At 41.8% G+C, this 15,329-nt stretch overlaps 2 protein-coding genes across 2 annotated transcripts; both read right to left on the bottom strand.

The window, feature by feature from the left end:
* Positions 1–113: 113 nt before the first annotated feature.
* ASCL3 (achaete-scute family bHLH transcription factor 3) lies at positions 114–6,514 on the bottom strand. The gene has a single exon (XM_030240215.2). It carries the CDS (start codon positions 2,634–2,636, stop codon positions 2,097–2,099), a length of 540 nt encoding a protein of 179 aa, XP_030096075.1. The 5' UTR covers positions 2,637–6,514; the 3' UTR covers positions 114–2,096.
* A 134-nt stretch (positions 6,515–6,648) lies between these two features.
* On the bottom strand, positions 6,649–15,149 carry TMEM9B (TMEM9 domain family member B). The gene is made up of 5 exons (XM_030240627.2): positions 14,987–15,149; positions 13,181–13,272; positions 11,378–11,486; positions 10,368–10,502; positions 6,649–7,816 (listed from the first exon to the last, which is right to left on the bottom strand). Exons 1-5 carry the CDS (start codon positions 15,059–15,061, stop codon positions 7,661–7,663), a joined length of 567 nt encoding a protein of 188 aa, XP_030096487.2. The 5' UTR covers positions 15,062–15,149; the 3' UTR covers positions 6,649–7,660.
* Between the last annotated feature and the right edge of the window lie 180 nt (positions 15,150–15,329).

The following is a 15,329-nucleotide window of genomic DNA, read 5'->3' as shown; positions in this document are numbered from 1 at the left end:
TTATGGAGACTCCCAGATAGACACATAATTTCAGATAACTAGCACAGCAAACCCAGCAAGAAGAGTGGATTAACTGCTACAAAATTCATATTTAAGTCAGGAAATCAGCACAATATATCAATGTATTTCACGACTGCACAAACTGCTGTTACAAACCAAAACAAGATACAATCAGTAATACTTTACAAAGAAAGGTAACCATCACCTCTACATTAAAGCACATTTTAACACCCCTGTTTCTACACACAACAGTGCATTGACAAAGGCACAGCAGTATTTTAGACTTACCTGCTATTGGTAACAATACACCATTTGGATTTAGTCTAAATGCAGAAATGTCACCCTTTTTCCTGTTGGACACAGGGAACCTTTTGCTGCCAGTGTTTCCCAGTTGCTAAGGAGGTTGCCACAGCTGTTACTCCCAGGACTGGACATCCTGACCTGACTGGTTAAAACCCAGCAGAACGTGACTTCAGAGAGGACCATTTGACTGCCACACAATTGCTCTATTTTCAACTCCCCATGGATCTCCTGCACCACAGGGAAGGAATTTTAAGAGAGCTCAGTGTCCTCTAGGCTTCTGCCTATGATTGCAGGGCAAAAAACAGCATTGAAGTTACAGTTCAGGTTAAGGAAAATTTTTTAAAAAGCTCACCACCACAGGGTGTGACAAATAAACATGTTTGAAATGTGCACAGAAAGGTTGAAGCTGAGTCAAACCAAGGTCAAATCAATTTACAACTTTCTCCTTTCACAATAAGGGGGAAAGATTAATGAATTGTACCCCTCTCTTACAAAGTGCCTATCAACAATATGTCATAACACAGAAACCTACCTGTTAATCTCTGCTGAGATCCCTGATTTTCACATCCTTCTTAAAAGAAAGACAGAGTTGACATTTGTTGATTTTTTCGTTTGGTTAGTTTCGTTTGTGGTTTTTTGGGGGGAGGGGTTGTTGGAATACTTTATTGCCTTTTATTAGGCATGCTTTAATTCACTGCTACAGAAATAATGTAACAGGGTGGGATAAGTGCAGTTAGGTAGAATTCATCACTTGGGAAGTCTGTAACCATTTTTTTGTCCATTCTGCTGCACAGACAGCCTACAAGCTCTCATGCTGTCAGCAGAATTATTTAGCATCAATGATTCCCTTACACAAAGTAAATGTTAAGACACTTTATTGGTTTTGAGCTAAACTCTCTTAATCATCTCCACACAGTTTTATTTTATAACACTTAAATGAAACCATCAGCAGTACAGAGGCACAGACTGGAAGGTTGGGGAAGACCACTCCAGACCTCAACTATTATCAAAGTAAAAAAAAAATTTTATTGCAGGTTTGCATAAATTTTTATGCTGATGGCCAAAACCTTGCCAGCCCTCTTTATACTGTGTATTTTTTAAGCAGTCCTAGTAATTTTTAAAGGGCACTGACTTCTGTACAAGAATCCAATTTTCAATAGAAATTATGAAATGTCAAGAAGTTTTCAATGTGATTAAAATATTCACTAATAAGAAAATGATGGAGCAGCACTCACAAAACTTTATGGTCTTCCTATATTCAATAACTGTGCTTCAGAGAGCTTCTACCCTACTCTATTTTTCTGTTTTAAATTAAATTATCCTTTCTTTTGACATCCAAAAACTCTCCTTGGAACCTTTAAAAATGCATTTTAGAAGAAACACTGTCAATTAGAGCAAATATTTTAAGAAAGTGCATGTAAGATTAAACCAATAACATGACAGAAAATGAGAATCTCAGTCCCATAAGTAGAGAGATTTTATTTTAAAGCATGCAGGTTATGATGATACATACAGCTACTTCACACACATAGGTGTCACATTTTTAGCTTGATGACAAATTTAGAAAGTCGTTCTGATTTTCATGAATTAACTTAAGTCATTCAGCTGAGATTTTCCCAGTTGTCCCTCTCATATCTAAGTGTAGTAACTATCTGCAACATTAAAGCTCTTGTGTGGGCAGCTACTGACGTGTGCCACGATCTGCTCCCAAGAAGTGCCAGAAACACACACGTCACTGACAGAGTGGCTACTACATTCCCAGGCAGGATACCTTTGGCTGGCTTTGGAACGCTTCAGATCGTCTCCAAAAACTGGGCTGGTCTGTTAGTGGCTTTGGGTGCTTGGTTTGGCTCTGTGACACCTTTTCCTGCCCCCACGGAGTCAGTGCACAGCACAGACTGGAGGTACCTGATGTATTTTATAGCAGCACGAAGGGTCTCCACTTTGCTGAGCCGTTTCTCCAAGTACTCCTTGGGCAGGTGGTGCCTCAGCTTGGCGTAGCCTTCATTGACACACTTAACACGCTGCCTTTCCCTCTCATTCCTCTTCCTGATGAAAGCTGACCCATAGGAGTACTCACTCTTGTGGAGACTGGAATGGGGCACTGGGTAGGGAAAGGGGCAGGGCTCGCTGTAGAGGGTCTCTGTGATGAGGTGCTCTGACATGAAAGGCAGGAATGCCAAATCTTCAGCCAAAGGGACCTGGCTTGGTGCTTCTGGGTACACGTGAAATGCGACCAGTGGGTCTGCACAGAACGGCCTTGCCAGCTGGATGTGCTGAGCCTCAGCACAGAAGAGGTTACAGTAGCTTTTGCTATCCATCAGGTTCTGCATTTAGTCTGGAAACATATAACCACAGAATACTTTAAACAGCTCACACTGAACAGTACAGAAAACTCACCCGGACTTACCAACTCTAGGCCTTGCTGGCATTTTCCAGAAGATATTTTTATAATGCATTTGTGACATTTCAGAATGATGTTGGAAGATCAGGAAGAACAAGACAACATCCCATTTGAAAAGTACAAGAAAGTGCAAGTCAGTCACACTGATTAAATTAACACACAGCAGATATTAATATAAAGCCATCAAAGTTTCCTAAAGGAAAGAGAAAGCAGCTTCCTTTCACCTCAGGTTTAGGAATTAAGAGACTCTAGCTATATGTATTCCACATAGCTCTAGTTTGTCTAGCTTGCTCCAAATCCACCAAAACTTACAAGACAACAAATAAAGTAGGCCAACACCCCTGGCATTCTCCCCACTCCCTACCCTCCCCTCTCTGAAAAAACCTAAATCTACACTTCCAGTAAAAGACTTCCTATTCATACCAAAGAGCCTTCAAAGACAAATTATTTTTCTCTCTATTAGCTTGATGCCACATTCAATATATCATCTTAACAAAATGGAAAACCAGCGCAGAGAATGGATTTCAATCTTTAAGTTCCACATCTCTCAGGTATGACATCCACTCATACAAAGATTTACAGGAAGTTTTGAGATGAGAGAATTTCCACTAAATCTAACACCTCCTTGGGTCCTCACATTCCTTCTCCACCTACCTGCAGATTAAACACAGACACGAAATACTAAAAACAATCCTACTGCTAGAAATTAAATATTAAATATTTCATATTTACGAAATGAACACTTTATTAAAGGAAAAATACATGTCCTAGTAATACAAAGAAGGGATGGGACATAGCTGTTGGGGCCCTGCTGGAAACCTGTAAGTCATACTGACCTACTCTCACTCCCTCCCTTCAGAGCAGCATTACAGCAGGTCTAACTATTCAAATCACCCTGACACATTTATCACACAGATACTCTTGCAGTGGTTCATAAGAAGCTGCATTATGGTGCCTTCCCAATATCATTATTCAAAAAGCTAAACATCAGCCTAACTGCTGAGAATGTAATGACTGTTACCTAATAGCTTCTTTAAATACCTTTTAAATAACCAGCTAATTTTTAAAGAATCACTGTGAGCCACCCTCACAGATTGCAACCAATACTTGCCTACACAGAATTGATCCAAAAATGCTCTTACTCACCATCCACTTGTACATCCATACATTGTTGTCCAAAGCACTTAGATTCTATTGCATCCTCTAAAATGGAAACCACAGCTGAACATTAAACTAGATTACCAGAAACTGCTGGATTCCTTACTCACAAAAATCTGGCAAAGCTTCAGATGTTCCAATCACAACTCCATACCACAAATCAATCACAAGGATATGGGGATAATGTAATATTTTCTACTGACTTAATACCTGCCACATTTACACAGAGAATATTTATTGGTATGGACCTATTCTTACAACACATTCTATGAAAATGCCTCAGTATGCAGAGTTGTCTCTTTTTCTAATGCACATAGGTTTCACAACAGAAATCCTGTGAGTGAAGAATTCATTTACAGCTGTTAGGCATGAGTAGGAGTCCTAGGCATCTTAAACAGGTACTTCTGTAGGTAGGCTAAAAGCATGGACACACATCCATTTCACATTAATACGTAGGCAAAAAACTCATCTATTTTTACATATGTGAATGTGTATATTTTTACTCCTCATAAAATGAAATTAGTAGACAGTCAACTTTCCCTTTTCTACTTAGAAGATTGGCTTATTGCCTAAAAACTTTCTGCTGCTACAACTTAAAAACACTGAGGAAAAGTCTGCTACATAGCAAAAAAAAAAAAAAAAAAAAAAAGAATTATGGCACAACATCACTCCAGAGAAGAAACCAAAACCAACACAACCCCTCAAAAATAGATACTTGCCGTATTTGTTGCTTGGTACTGACACTTCTGCTGTCTAACAAGGTTACATAAAACAGTTACCTGCTGCCTCCACACCTGCACAAAGTGTTAGGAACATTTTCCCCTTAGATTAGAGACTCACCAATCTTCAGATGAAAGTAAAATCCAGGAAAACAAGATGTGCTCCTAAAAGAGTGATGAATACCTGAAAATATCTGAATGATATTAAAAAAAAAAAAAAGATGTTAATGTTCCATTTTTCTTACACCTTATTAAATAAGAGATCACATTAAACAGGATTCATTAAGCACTGCTAAATGGCTGATAGAAGTGATTTACAAGAACATTGATATTCAGTGAAGATCTGTGGCTAGATACAGCAACATGCAAGTCTCTTACCTGAATTATGTAGCTTGTTCCACTGAGTCAATGACTGCTGCAATTTATAGTCAATTGACAACATGCAAAGTAGCTTACAGTTAGATCTGCTCATTTCTGGTTGGGCTTTTCCACCCACACCACAGCTATGATGGCAACAAAACTTGGCATTAAGGGCTAGAAATTTTGAAACTGCTATTGAACACATCCAGATTACCTGAAAAAGTAATCAGGAATGTGGTTTGCTCACTTCCCGTTTGCCTTCTGTTGCAGACTACTACAGTATAGTAATGAAAATATAAAGCAGTATTTTCATTTATTGGCATTTTGTGCTCCAATATCTGAATAGAACAATTGGCCAGAATTTAGGTAAACATTCACCGTTCAAGGCATAAGCAAACTAGTTTCCACAGCTTCATTTTAAACACAGAAATTTCAAACACAGCATTTATTTAGAAATTTGTGATGGATTTCTCTCCACTACAGGTGAGGACATATATTATTAGCCACCTTAATGCCTTTAAATTTAATCAGTACACCTGTAATTTTGGGAAATTCTTTTAGTGTTGAGTGCAACACCATATAAAAGGTGAATATATATAAGAGAAGATTTGAAAACCGTGAGCCAACAACAGCAACATAAGTTTTGCTTAAAAAGAGAAACAGTACAGAATCTATAATGCAATGTATACATGTACTTAAATGCTACACGTATCATATATAGCTGTCCAATTGCACAGGTGCAATAAAACAGGACACCTTTCTTCAAAATTCCCACCTTTTACAGGATTGACACTTAGGACTATCTCATGGTTTGGCCCTTCTATCAATCAGAGCATAACCACACACAAAAATCCAAACCCAAACCACTTTAACTTAAAACTGTAAGATCAGAAATACTTTTACTAGCAAAAGATGGACATGCATTCAGCCCTGCTTCTTGTGACTGCCACCCATCAAGGAAAGAAAGCTTCACCTTCTGCTGCCCCTGTGTGAGCCACAGTGCTGTATCCAAATTCCCCCTTCCCACACCAGCTTCAGGCCACACAGGAAAGGCAGTCAAGAGGTGGAACAACTTCCAGGACTGGGGGACAGGGAGATACTCAACAATCAAGGCATGTATTCCACAAAAAAGTTGCATTCTTTTTCTTTAGTAGATTCTAGGTGTCATAACCAGTAACCAAACAACAGCAACTGAACAAGTTCCCACTCACTGGGGCCATGTTGAACACAAAAACTGAACCCAAGTCTGAATTTTTTTCTTTTTGACCTGTTAATTCTTGTGCAATTTTTTTTAATTTAAAGAATTCTGTGAATTCACCAATTCACCACCTGCTTTAAATCACTCCAGGCTAACTCAGTTTTGGAAGCCTACAGGACTGGCATGAAAACAAAGCCCTGTACCTGGCTGGCCCCCAGGCATGGACTAAGCAAGGCAAAACTGTCCCCAGAAACAGTTTTCTTCCATGGACCACCTCCTTCCAGTGAACTGAAAAATGTCACACAATAATGCAACTACATATGCACAGCTACATCTGAGTTGGGGATTAAAAACTTCTTTCAATTAACAATCTGATGAGCCTTTCCTTACCTAATCACTGAAGAAGTGCACATTTCTACTCTGAAGTGTGTTTAAAGTACTTTTATAGATGGAATTTACATGCAGCATAATGAGGGACAAAAATGATGACAAACTGATAATGCAGATCCATTTTTCAAAAATCAGTTTTATCTTTAATTGTTACATTCCAAAGGGGATATATGAAAGTTAGTCATCCAGCAACTGTATAACCTCTGAAGAGAGATGAGTACAGAGTCACAGATAAAAAAATACACCTAACTCCCAAGATGACAGGTGCTAGAGAAAGTATGTGCCTTACACCATCAATCCAGACAAATGCAGGAAGATTTCTGTAATAAATATTTCATCATATACTAACTCCTGAGACTTTACCCATTAAAAGAAAGGGAAAGATTTTATAAGAGCTATCATACACCTACAATATATTAAGCTGTTAAAGCAAAATAGAACAAAACGTCAACACTGTCTTGAATGTGCACTGCATTTGAATTTATCTACATCACAGTACTTGAAATATGCAGCTCCAGGAGTCAGTGTCCACTTATGTTTTGCCTCAAGTCTGCAGACATCACTTGCCATACAAGCATCTTGAAAGTACGAGTGCAAGAAACCAAATGAACACAGCCAGCAGGGTTTCATTCTCTGAGACCAAAACTACACTGCAAGACTTTGATTTCCAGTACCTAGCATCAATCAGCAGAAAATCCAAGTATATTTACAAAAGATCTTTACATAAAGTGATTAGTGAATTGTAAGTTATTACTGTGTTCCCAGGTACTTTTTAACCACATAAATAGTAGAGAGAAATATATAGTTAAAAACTACCATAAAGTCACAACTGTAAATAATGTACCACAGTGGCAACCCAAGGTATCTCAGGGTTTGTTTTCTTTTCAGTTTTGTTAGTAAAAGCCATTTGAAAACGTAAAGATTTAAGCTTTTGGTTAACTAATCTGTTTAAACTCCTTCCACTCCAGTACATCCCTTCAAAGTTCAAATACTTCTTTAATTTGTTTTTTTTTTTTTTTCAATCAATAACAAATCATTCAAGAAAACTTCTGAATTGGCAGGATGAGGAAGACTTCTGTCAGCTCTTTGCACTAGTCCACATGCCTGGAGTTGCTCCCCTGAGCCCCCTTAGCTGAGCACGACGTGCCGGTCGAAGACGGACTTGCGCTGCTCCTGCACCTGCAGCTTCCAGCGCTGCTGCGCGTACTCCACCTTGTTGAGCACGTTGGCGCGGCTGCGCGAGCGCGCCAGCACGTCGTGCGCGTTGGCGAAGGGCTGCTGGTCCTGCAAGGGCAAAACACCACCGTCACTGCTCACGGCTTCCAGCTCTGCTGGGCTGGCACACTCCTCAGGATGTGGGGCTGGCTTGCCTTGGTCTTTCTTTGAGGTAAATGGGATGTCCCAACAAGCTGCCCGGTAACAATGACCAAGCAGGTTTGGGAATTGTTTGAACTGTACTTCACAGGAACTTCCACAGATTTCCCAAACAGACCACACTTCATTGTACTGCCAATTACCTGCTGCCTAGGTAAGCTGCAGGATCACAACACTCTTGCATCCATTTGCAGCCCCATAACTGATGAATGCACCCCACAACTGAACTGGGGTCAGTTCCCTGCCAGCTCCTGGCCATTTCCTGCCAGGCAGTTCAGGATGTTCACGCACAGCTTCTATATCAAACCAACACATTCTGATGTTTACCAAACTAAGCCTATTGTGCTGAGCTGTCTGAAAGCACAGTGTCAATACAGCTGTTTAAGTGACACAGCTCAAAAAGAACCCAGTGCTTGTTTAACATTTACTTTCTCTGTTTTCTAACAGTACCTGCAAGGCTTTATTTTCTGCTAGCAAATATAGCCAAGTCATAAACAGTAAGAGTTTGAACTGAACTTCTCATTTGGCTATTAAACTGTTTGGACAAAGTCATGCTGCTAAAGCTACATCAGAAAGCATCATATGCACAATGAAAAGTAACATAGTTATGTCCTATATTAAATAACTGTCTTTTTGTATCCCTACATTTCACATTCTTTTTTTTTTCCAGAACACTTTTGAAGACATTCACATTAATGGATACTTGATTTGTGATGTTTCTGTGCAGAGCAGCTCAATGACAACTATAAGCTGCACATAGATTATCATTAATGATACCTATCAAAATGATTGCTCTAAGTCCCAAAGCCACAATGAGCATGAAAAAAATATTCCCATTGAGAACAACAGACAATCCCTGATCAAAAGAGCTACCATCTCACCAAAGATATTTGCATATACCTAGAATGGGCATTTCACAGGAGACAGGTCATTTCATTCACAGGGGGGGAAAAAAAGTCATAATAGCAACACATGATTTGCTACTGTAAAACACATGGTGGGAGAACACAGGACAGTCTAGATCATACTGGCCTTAGATACTGCCAAGTTCTATGTAGACAATAAGGGGAAAAAAGAATTTAAGAGGAAAGAGAACTACAGAAGTGGCTTAACTCTCATCATTTGCCGCTGCCACCAGTGGGCAACAACAAAGAATGAACACACTGCCTTGAAATTCAGCCACAAAATCCATGAACATGGTATTTTTGAAGTGTGACAAGAATATCTCAAGAACTTGCAAGAGGGAAGGCAAGAATGGGGATAATTCATAAGGGACCTTAAATTATCTTTCACAGAACAGCTACAGCAAAACAAAACATTGTTTAAGATGGACCCAGACTTTGAGGTAAATTCATTCTGCAGTTAACCTGAACTCTGACATAGGACTTATTTCACTTCTTCCACCTAAATCAAAAGACTAACTCACATTTGGAGGCATTAAGATAATTTATCTGAGCTATAAATTTGTTCGAGATCTAGCATACAGCACCAGCTCACTTAATTCAAGCAGGAGCTGCCCAATTTGCTACAAGAATGCACAAAGAGGAAGAGTCATTCAAATACTTCCTTTCAAAAAAAAAAATAAAATCAACAAACACTCAGCCCAAAATCCTTCTAGAGATGACTGGGAAAATCTTACTTTGTCAATACAAGGACAGTTGAAACATGTCTACATGTACCACACAGGGAAATTCAAAACAGGGGGACAATCTTCAGCCATCTTCACTTAAAAAGGTGTTTCTGTTTGCTAAGAGGATAATCAAGTATTCAAAATTCAACATTTTCCTAGATAATAGTTTTTATCAGCTATGCTTTATGTAACCTGATTTCACAACAAAAGTATGGGATTATTACCCAGTGCTAGAGACTGGAATGGCCAGTAATGACAGAAAATCCTGTCATTACTTCTTCTCCCAAAAAAAGCTCTTCTGACCTGTTGGAATATAATGTCACATTCTGATTTCTGGCTGTAATACTAAGAAATTATTTCAGCATCCATTACTGTTCTGCTTCATTATAGCAATTTCTTCTTGAAGTTTTAGCCTCAAGAAATTCAAACTGGAACAACAGAAGATGCAACCCCCATACTTTCTTTTTGTAGAGAGCAATCTATGCAGTAGAAACTTCCCATAAAAATGATCCCTGGCAAGACTGGATCATTAACTCCTAAAAAGCTGTACTCTTCTGTATTCTTATATCCATTCCTACACTGTTTCTTCTCTGTGAAAACAATCTGTGCCTAGAGCTGGCATAACTGAAGCAGTTCTCACTGCTTTCCAGCCCAGTGAAAAATGATAGAGTGGTTTCACAGAAGTCATCACACACCTTTCTTTTCCTCTCCCAGCAGGAAAAGCATTTACACTGCCTGGCAAAAAAAGCTGCTCACCCCAAATAATTAATTATCAACCAACCATCCCAATTTTCATGCTAACCAAATGCACAAAGACTCTGGTGGACTCACCCCAATGTCTTCATCACTTTGTATGAGCTGTGAGTGTCCAAGGAGGCGCCTCTTCAGGATGGGTTCCACCAGGGTGAGGTACACCATGTACAGAAGAAGCAGGCCCAAAATGGACAGGTATATGATGATTGTCACCTACATAATGCAAGCACAGTTTATGCCAAGATTGTGACATTTCCCCCCAAGTCTCACAACAGAAAGCAAAGACCAAAAGGCAAAGTTTGATTTTTGGTAGTGTCACCAAATGATTTAAAACCCAGAAAGACAGGAAAACTAACCACAACATGGTAGTAAAAGGGTTTAGGGCAGCTTGAAACAGTGAGACCGTGCAAAGAATCTTAGGTTATGCCTCTTTAAACAATTCAGTGTTACAACTCTCACTTCCACCAAGAAAACTGTCCAGCCTGGCCATTAAACAGGTGACAAATGTGGGGCATCCCCCACTGATCTCCCATTGTCTAGCACAGGCCCAAATTCAGTCACCAAGCAAAAGAAAACACCTAACTTCTAAAATCCCAAAATAAAGCAGTCTGTGTTGTCAAAACCAAAAAGACATTCTGCAGTCTATTCACAGCAGTCCAGGCCTCAATGACTCCAATGGGACAAGAATGTGAAGAACACACAAAACATCTGTTAGTACAAACACAGAAAAAGAAAATTTATAGTAAGAAAGTAAGGCAGTTGTGTAATGAGAGGCCCTCTGAATTAATAAGGAAAACAAAGCACAAAGCTTGATAAAATGTCTTAGAACACTCAGAATTTTAGCAAGGTGTAAAGTCTGATCTCAAAAGTGGAGATTTCAATAAAAGGTCTCAGGTTCACTTCTTCAACTAAAGTTTGATGCTATTGTTACTGCTCAAGATTGAGAACAACTACCACAAAAAAAGTTATATTTTAGGCTGCCTTAGAACAGTTTTCCCTTTAAAAATAGCATTCCTCTAAAAGACAATAGACATATTTACTAAACAGCTGAAGTCTTTGATACATGCCAACAGAATAACACTGCTTACCTTAATTGTGACTGAGCTTCTCTCCTCATATTTGCACTCACAACGTAAGCAATAAGCTTCTACATCAGGTCCAGGGACAGGCATAGGCTCCACAACATGGAGACAATCACTGAGGAAACACAGAAATTGCCCAGTCAGTTTTGAGCTGGCTTTAGCTGAGCTGTTCCACTCTGCTGCAGGAACTGAGAAGCTCAGCTTGCTTAAGTTCAGTTGTTCTAAACTGCAGGTACAAATAAATCACTACAGCACAGTTATGTCACTTAAATGAGAAATTCAGCTACCTATAAGCTGCTAAACAAGTTTTAAGATCTAACTCAATACAATGTCTTCATTTTTCAGAGAAGGTACTAAAGCTGTTAGCAGAACAAGTCCAAGGATATGAATCCAGCACAAATGGATCATTTGACACTGACATCATGAATAAAAGTAAATTTCAGCTACTAATTCCCCTTCTTTCTTCACCATACTCAAAAGAGCCTTATTCCATCCTTTCACTGTCTGAAGGGAGATTAGCCTCTCTTTGACATTCATGAATTGAATTTCTTTTTTCTTGTCATCACAAGGTACAGACATGGGGGAAATAAAAAAGGAAGTCAGTTGGGTTGTTTCTCTAAGCACCAAGACAGCGAATAAAGAACATTCAGCTTTCAGCAAAAGCATTTGACTTAAAAGATTACCAAATGTAAGTCAGTCCCCTGTGGAAAAGTGTGGTTGACAATATTATGGGCTCTCCATGGCACAGCATTAAAACCCAGCTGCCATGAGACAACTGCTTCCAACAACAACTTACATAATGCTGGTCTTTCTGCTGACCCAGGCTGTTATTCAGAGCTCAGACCCCCAGGTCCCTGCAGAGCACTGACAGAACCAGAATCCTATTTCACCTTTCTGCTGGTTACCTCAGTGCTGGCACAGTCAGCAGCAGGTAGTGAAACACAAGGCCTGAAGTGAGAGCAGCAGCCTGGCACTCAACACTGTACTGGGCTAAATTACAGTGCTGCAAACACTCAGCCAGACACCAGCCCATCTCTTATGTCTTCTCTGTACTTCTTCATTGCTGCAGCTGCTGAGTGCCACCTCACAGTCTCTGGAGGGTTTGTCTCATTTATGTGAAAGCAGAGCTATATTTCCCTCTCTGGAAGAATGCAGCATTCAAGCTACAAAAATCAAAAAATACAAGCCAGGCACAATCTGTACAATTGCTGTTCCTGTGACTGACAGCTTGTGTCAACACACTGCCCAAGTACTGCAGAAATCATATATGTTGGTTAAGTACAGGAGAAAGGCTGTCACTGAGAATATAAGAAAGATCAATATCAACATTTTTTCTTCTACAAGTTGCTAGAAAGGGCAAAATCTACTGGAGCCTCACAAAACTCCAGAAACAATAGTTCCTAAATGATGGGATGGTTTCCAAGAGTAGAGCAAGCAAAGACAATACTCCCAAGTCCCAGTTCCAGGTTGGTGTTCCCTTGCCTTTACACCATATCAAGTCACTGCATTCAAAACACATCACTTTCTTCCCTTCTACTACTTCAAAGCCTAAATAAACAATTAAACATGCAAGCAAGCAAACCAAAACAGAAGACAGGGTAAAAACTACAGGGTTTAAGCCTTATCCCTTACTGAATTCTGAGCTGAATTCTGGAGTCCTTCTGAAAGAAAAGCTCCAGCAAGTTATGGAAATACCCTGCTTTATCCTGGCACCACCACAGGAGATTCATATGTAATCTCTACAGAACAAGGCTTTAACCTGTAAGATTATTTATTTATTTTCATTTTGTATGTGCCACACACACTCACCAGTCTTTCTGTGAAACATTTTTGTTGTAAATATGGCCTGAGTGGTCCTTGTAAGGAGGGCAGATGCATTTACACCGGACATCCTCAGAGTTCTAAAAGTGAAGCAAACAACACACTTAGAAACAAATTATCTTATTATGTAATTTATATTATCAGGGGTACAGAAGGCATTCTTCATATAGGACCTGTTATTTAACACAAATAACTTGCAAGTATCTCTGAACGGTCTTACCCAGGATTTCCTACAAGTTTAAGAACAAGAATTATTTCAGAATTACTAAGGAAGTAGATCAATTTGTCAAGTAACACTACTGTTTGAGATAGAAACACATTCTTGAGGGGGGAAAATGGAGTTTAAGCTCATTCCTCTTTCCAAGAAAAACCACACACGCAGAAATTGCTGATGTTGATTACTCAACTACTCAGCTTACAAGGACAGCTGCTTGTCAGATACAGTGATGAGCTTAAAAGAAACGAAAGAATGCTAAGAATGCTAATGCTAATGTTATTTGCTATTTGAGCAAATAACAGGAGACAGAGGATAAATGTGGCTTATCTAAAGTTCAAGGCAATTTCTGGTGGCATTACAAAAGAATGTGTGAACAAGGACTGGTAATGAATTCCTACACTGAGCAGCCAAGTCAGAGTAACACTGAGCACAGGTCAGTTGGAAAGCCCTGACTGCACTAGCACAGAATCATAGAAAGCTCTGGATTGGAAGGGATCATCCAGTTCCAGCTCCCCAGCCACAGGCAGGGACACCTTCCACTAGACCAGGCTGCTCAAAGCCCTGTCCAAGCTGGCCTGGAACACTGTCAGGCTTAGGGCATCCACACTTCTGGGCAGCCTGTGCCAATGCCCCTCCACTCCCACAGAGAAGACTTTCTTCCTGATATCCAACCTAACCCTACCCTCTTTCAGTGTAAAACTTTGTCCTGACACTACCTGCCCATGCAGTCAGTTCTTCTCCATCTCCCTTACAGATTTCAGGTACTGGGAGGATTTCAGGTATTGCAATTATGTCACCTCTTCTCCAGACTAAACAATCCCAATTCCCTCATCCTTTCCTCACAGCAGAGGTGCCCCAGCCCTGTGATCCCTTCCATGGTCTCCTCTGAACTGGCTCCACGTCCTTGCTGTGCTAGGGAGCCAGAGCCGGGTGCAGCAGGGCAGGGGGGGTCTCAGGAGAGCAGTGTAAATCCACCCCACGTACCACACTCTACACCAAACCTGCTCTCCCCGCGGAGGAGTCAAACCGTTGATTACCATTAAAAAGGAGAAAATCCACAGGAGTTTGGGAGAAATTCAAAGGCGGTGCTGTGACTGTCGAAGTGCCGGTGTCCCTGCCCGCCGCAGAGACCCGCGGGGACAGCCCCGGCAATGAAGGCACCAGGGAGGGCCAGGAGCGGAGCGCTCGCACCCAGCGCGGCTGAGCCGGCAGCGAGCGGAGCTCAGCCCCACCCAGCCCCGGCAGCAGCAGCTCCATCTCCACTCGCAGCTTTGTGTGCCGGTGTCCCTGGGCACCACGGCAAAGCGACATCAACGGCTACGAGCTTACGGGGAACGCAAGAAACGGGGCCGGCGCCGAGGCCGGGCTGGCGGGCCCTGCTGCTCCGCCGAGCGGGGCAGGGCAGCGCCCGCACGAAACCACCTGCTCCGGCCTTCCTCCACAGCCGCCCGGAGCAGCAGTGGGGCCGGGAAGGCGGGACCACCCGCGGGAACCGAGCGCCCGGCGGGGGCGGCGGACGGAGGGAGGGCCCGGTACCGGGAGCACCACCGTGACCCGTCCCCCCCAGCCCCGCTCACCTTGGCCTCGGCGCCCAGCCCCGCCAGTGCGGCCAGCAGCAGCAGTGAGCAGAGGCGCGCCCCGCGGGCCGCCATGTCGGGCCCCGGCGCTCTGTGGCCGCTTTACCGCCGCCGGGCCCCCGCCGCCATCACTTCCGCCTGCCGCCGCCTCACGTGGGGCGCCGTCCGCGCGTGGCGCCGGCCCTGCGGGAACGGCGGCGCCGCACCATGGTTCCGGGCCGGCCGGCACAGAAATGGTCCTGGAATGGTGGAATCGTCAGGGATGGAAGCGACTTCCAGGGTCATCCAGTGCAAGCACCAAAACAGCACTGTGACCACTAAACCGTGTCACCCAGCGCCAGAT

This window comes from Serinus canaria, chromosome 5 (genome assembly GCF_022539315.1).
Source record: "Serinus canaria isolate serCan28SL12 chromosome 5, serCan2020, whole genome shotgun sequence".
NCBI lineage: Eukaryota > Metazoa > Chordata > Aves > Passeriformes > Fringillidae > Serinus > Serinus canaria.
This window is presented reverse-complemented; position numbering and strand designations above follow the sequence as displayed.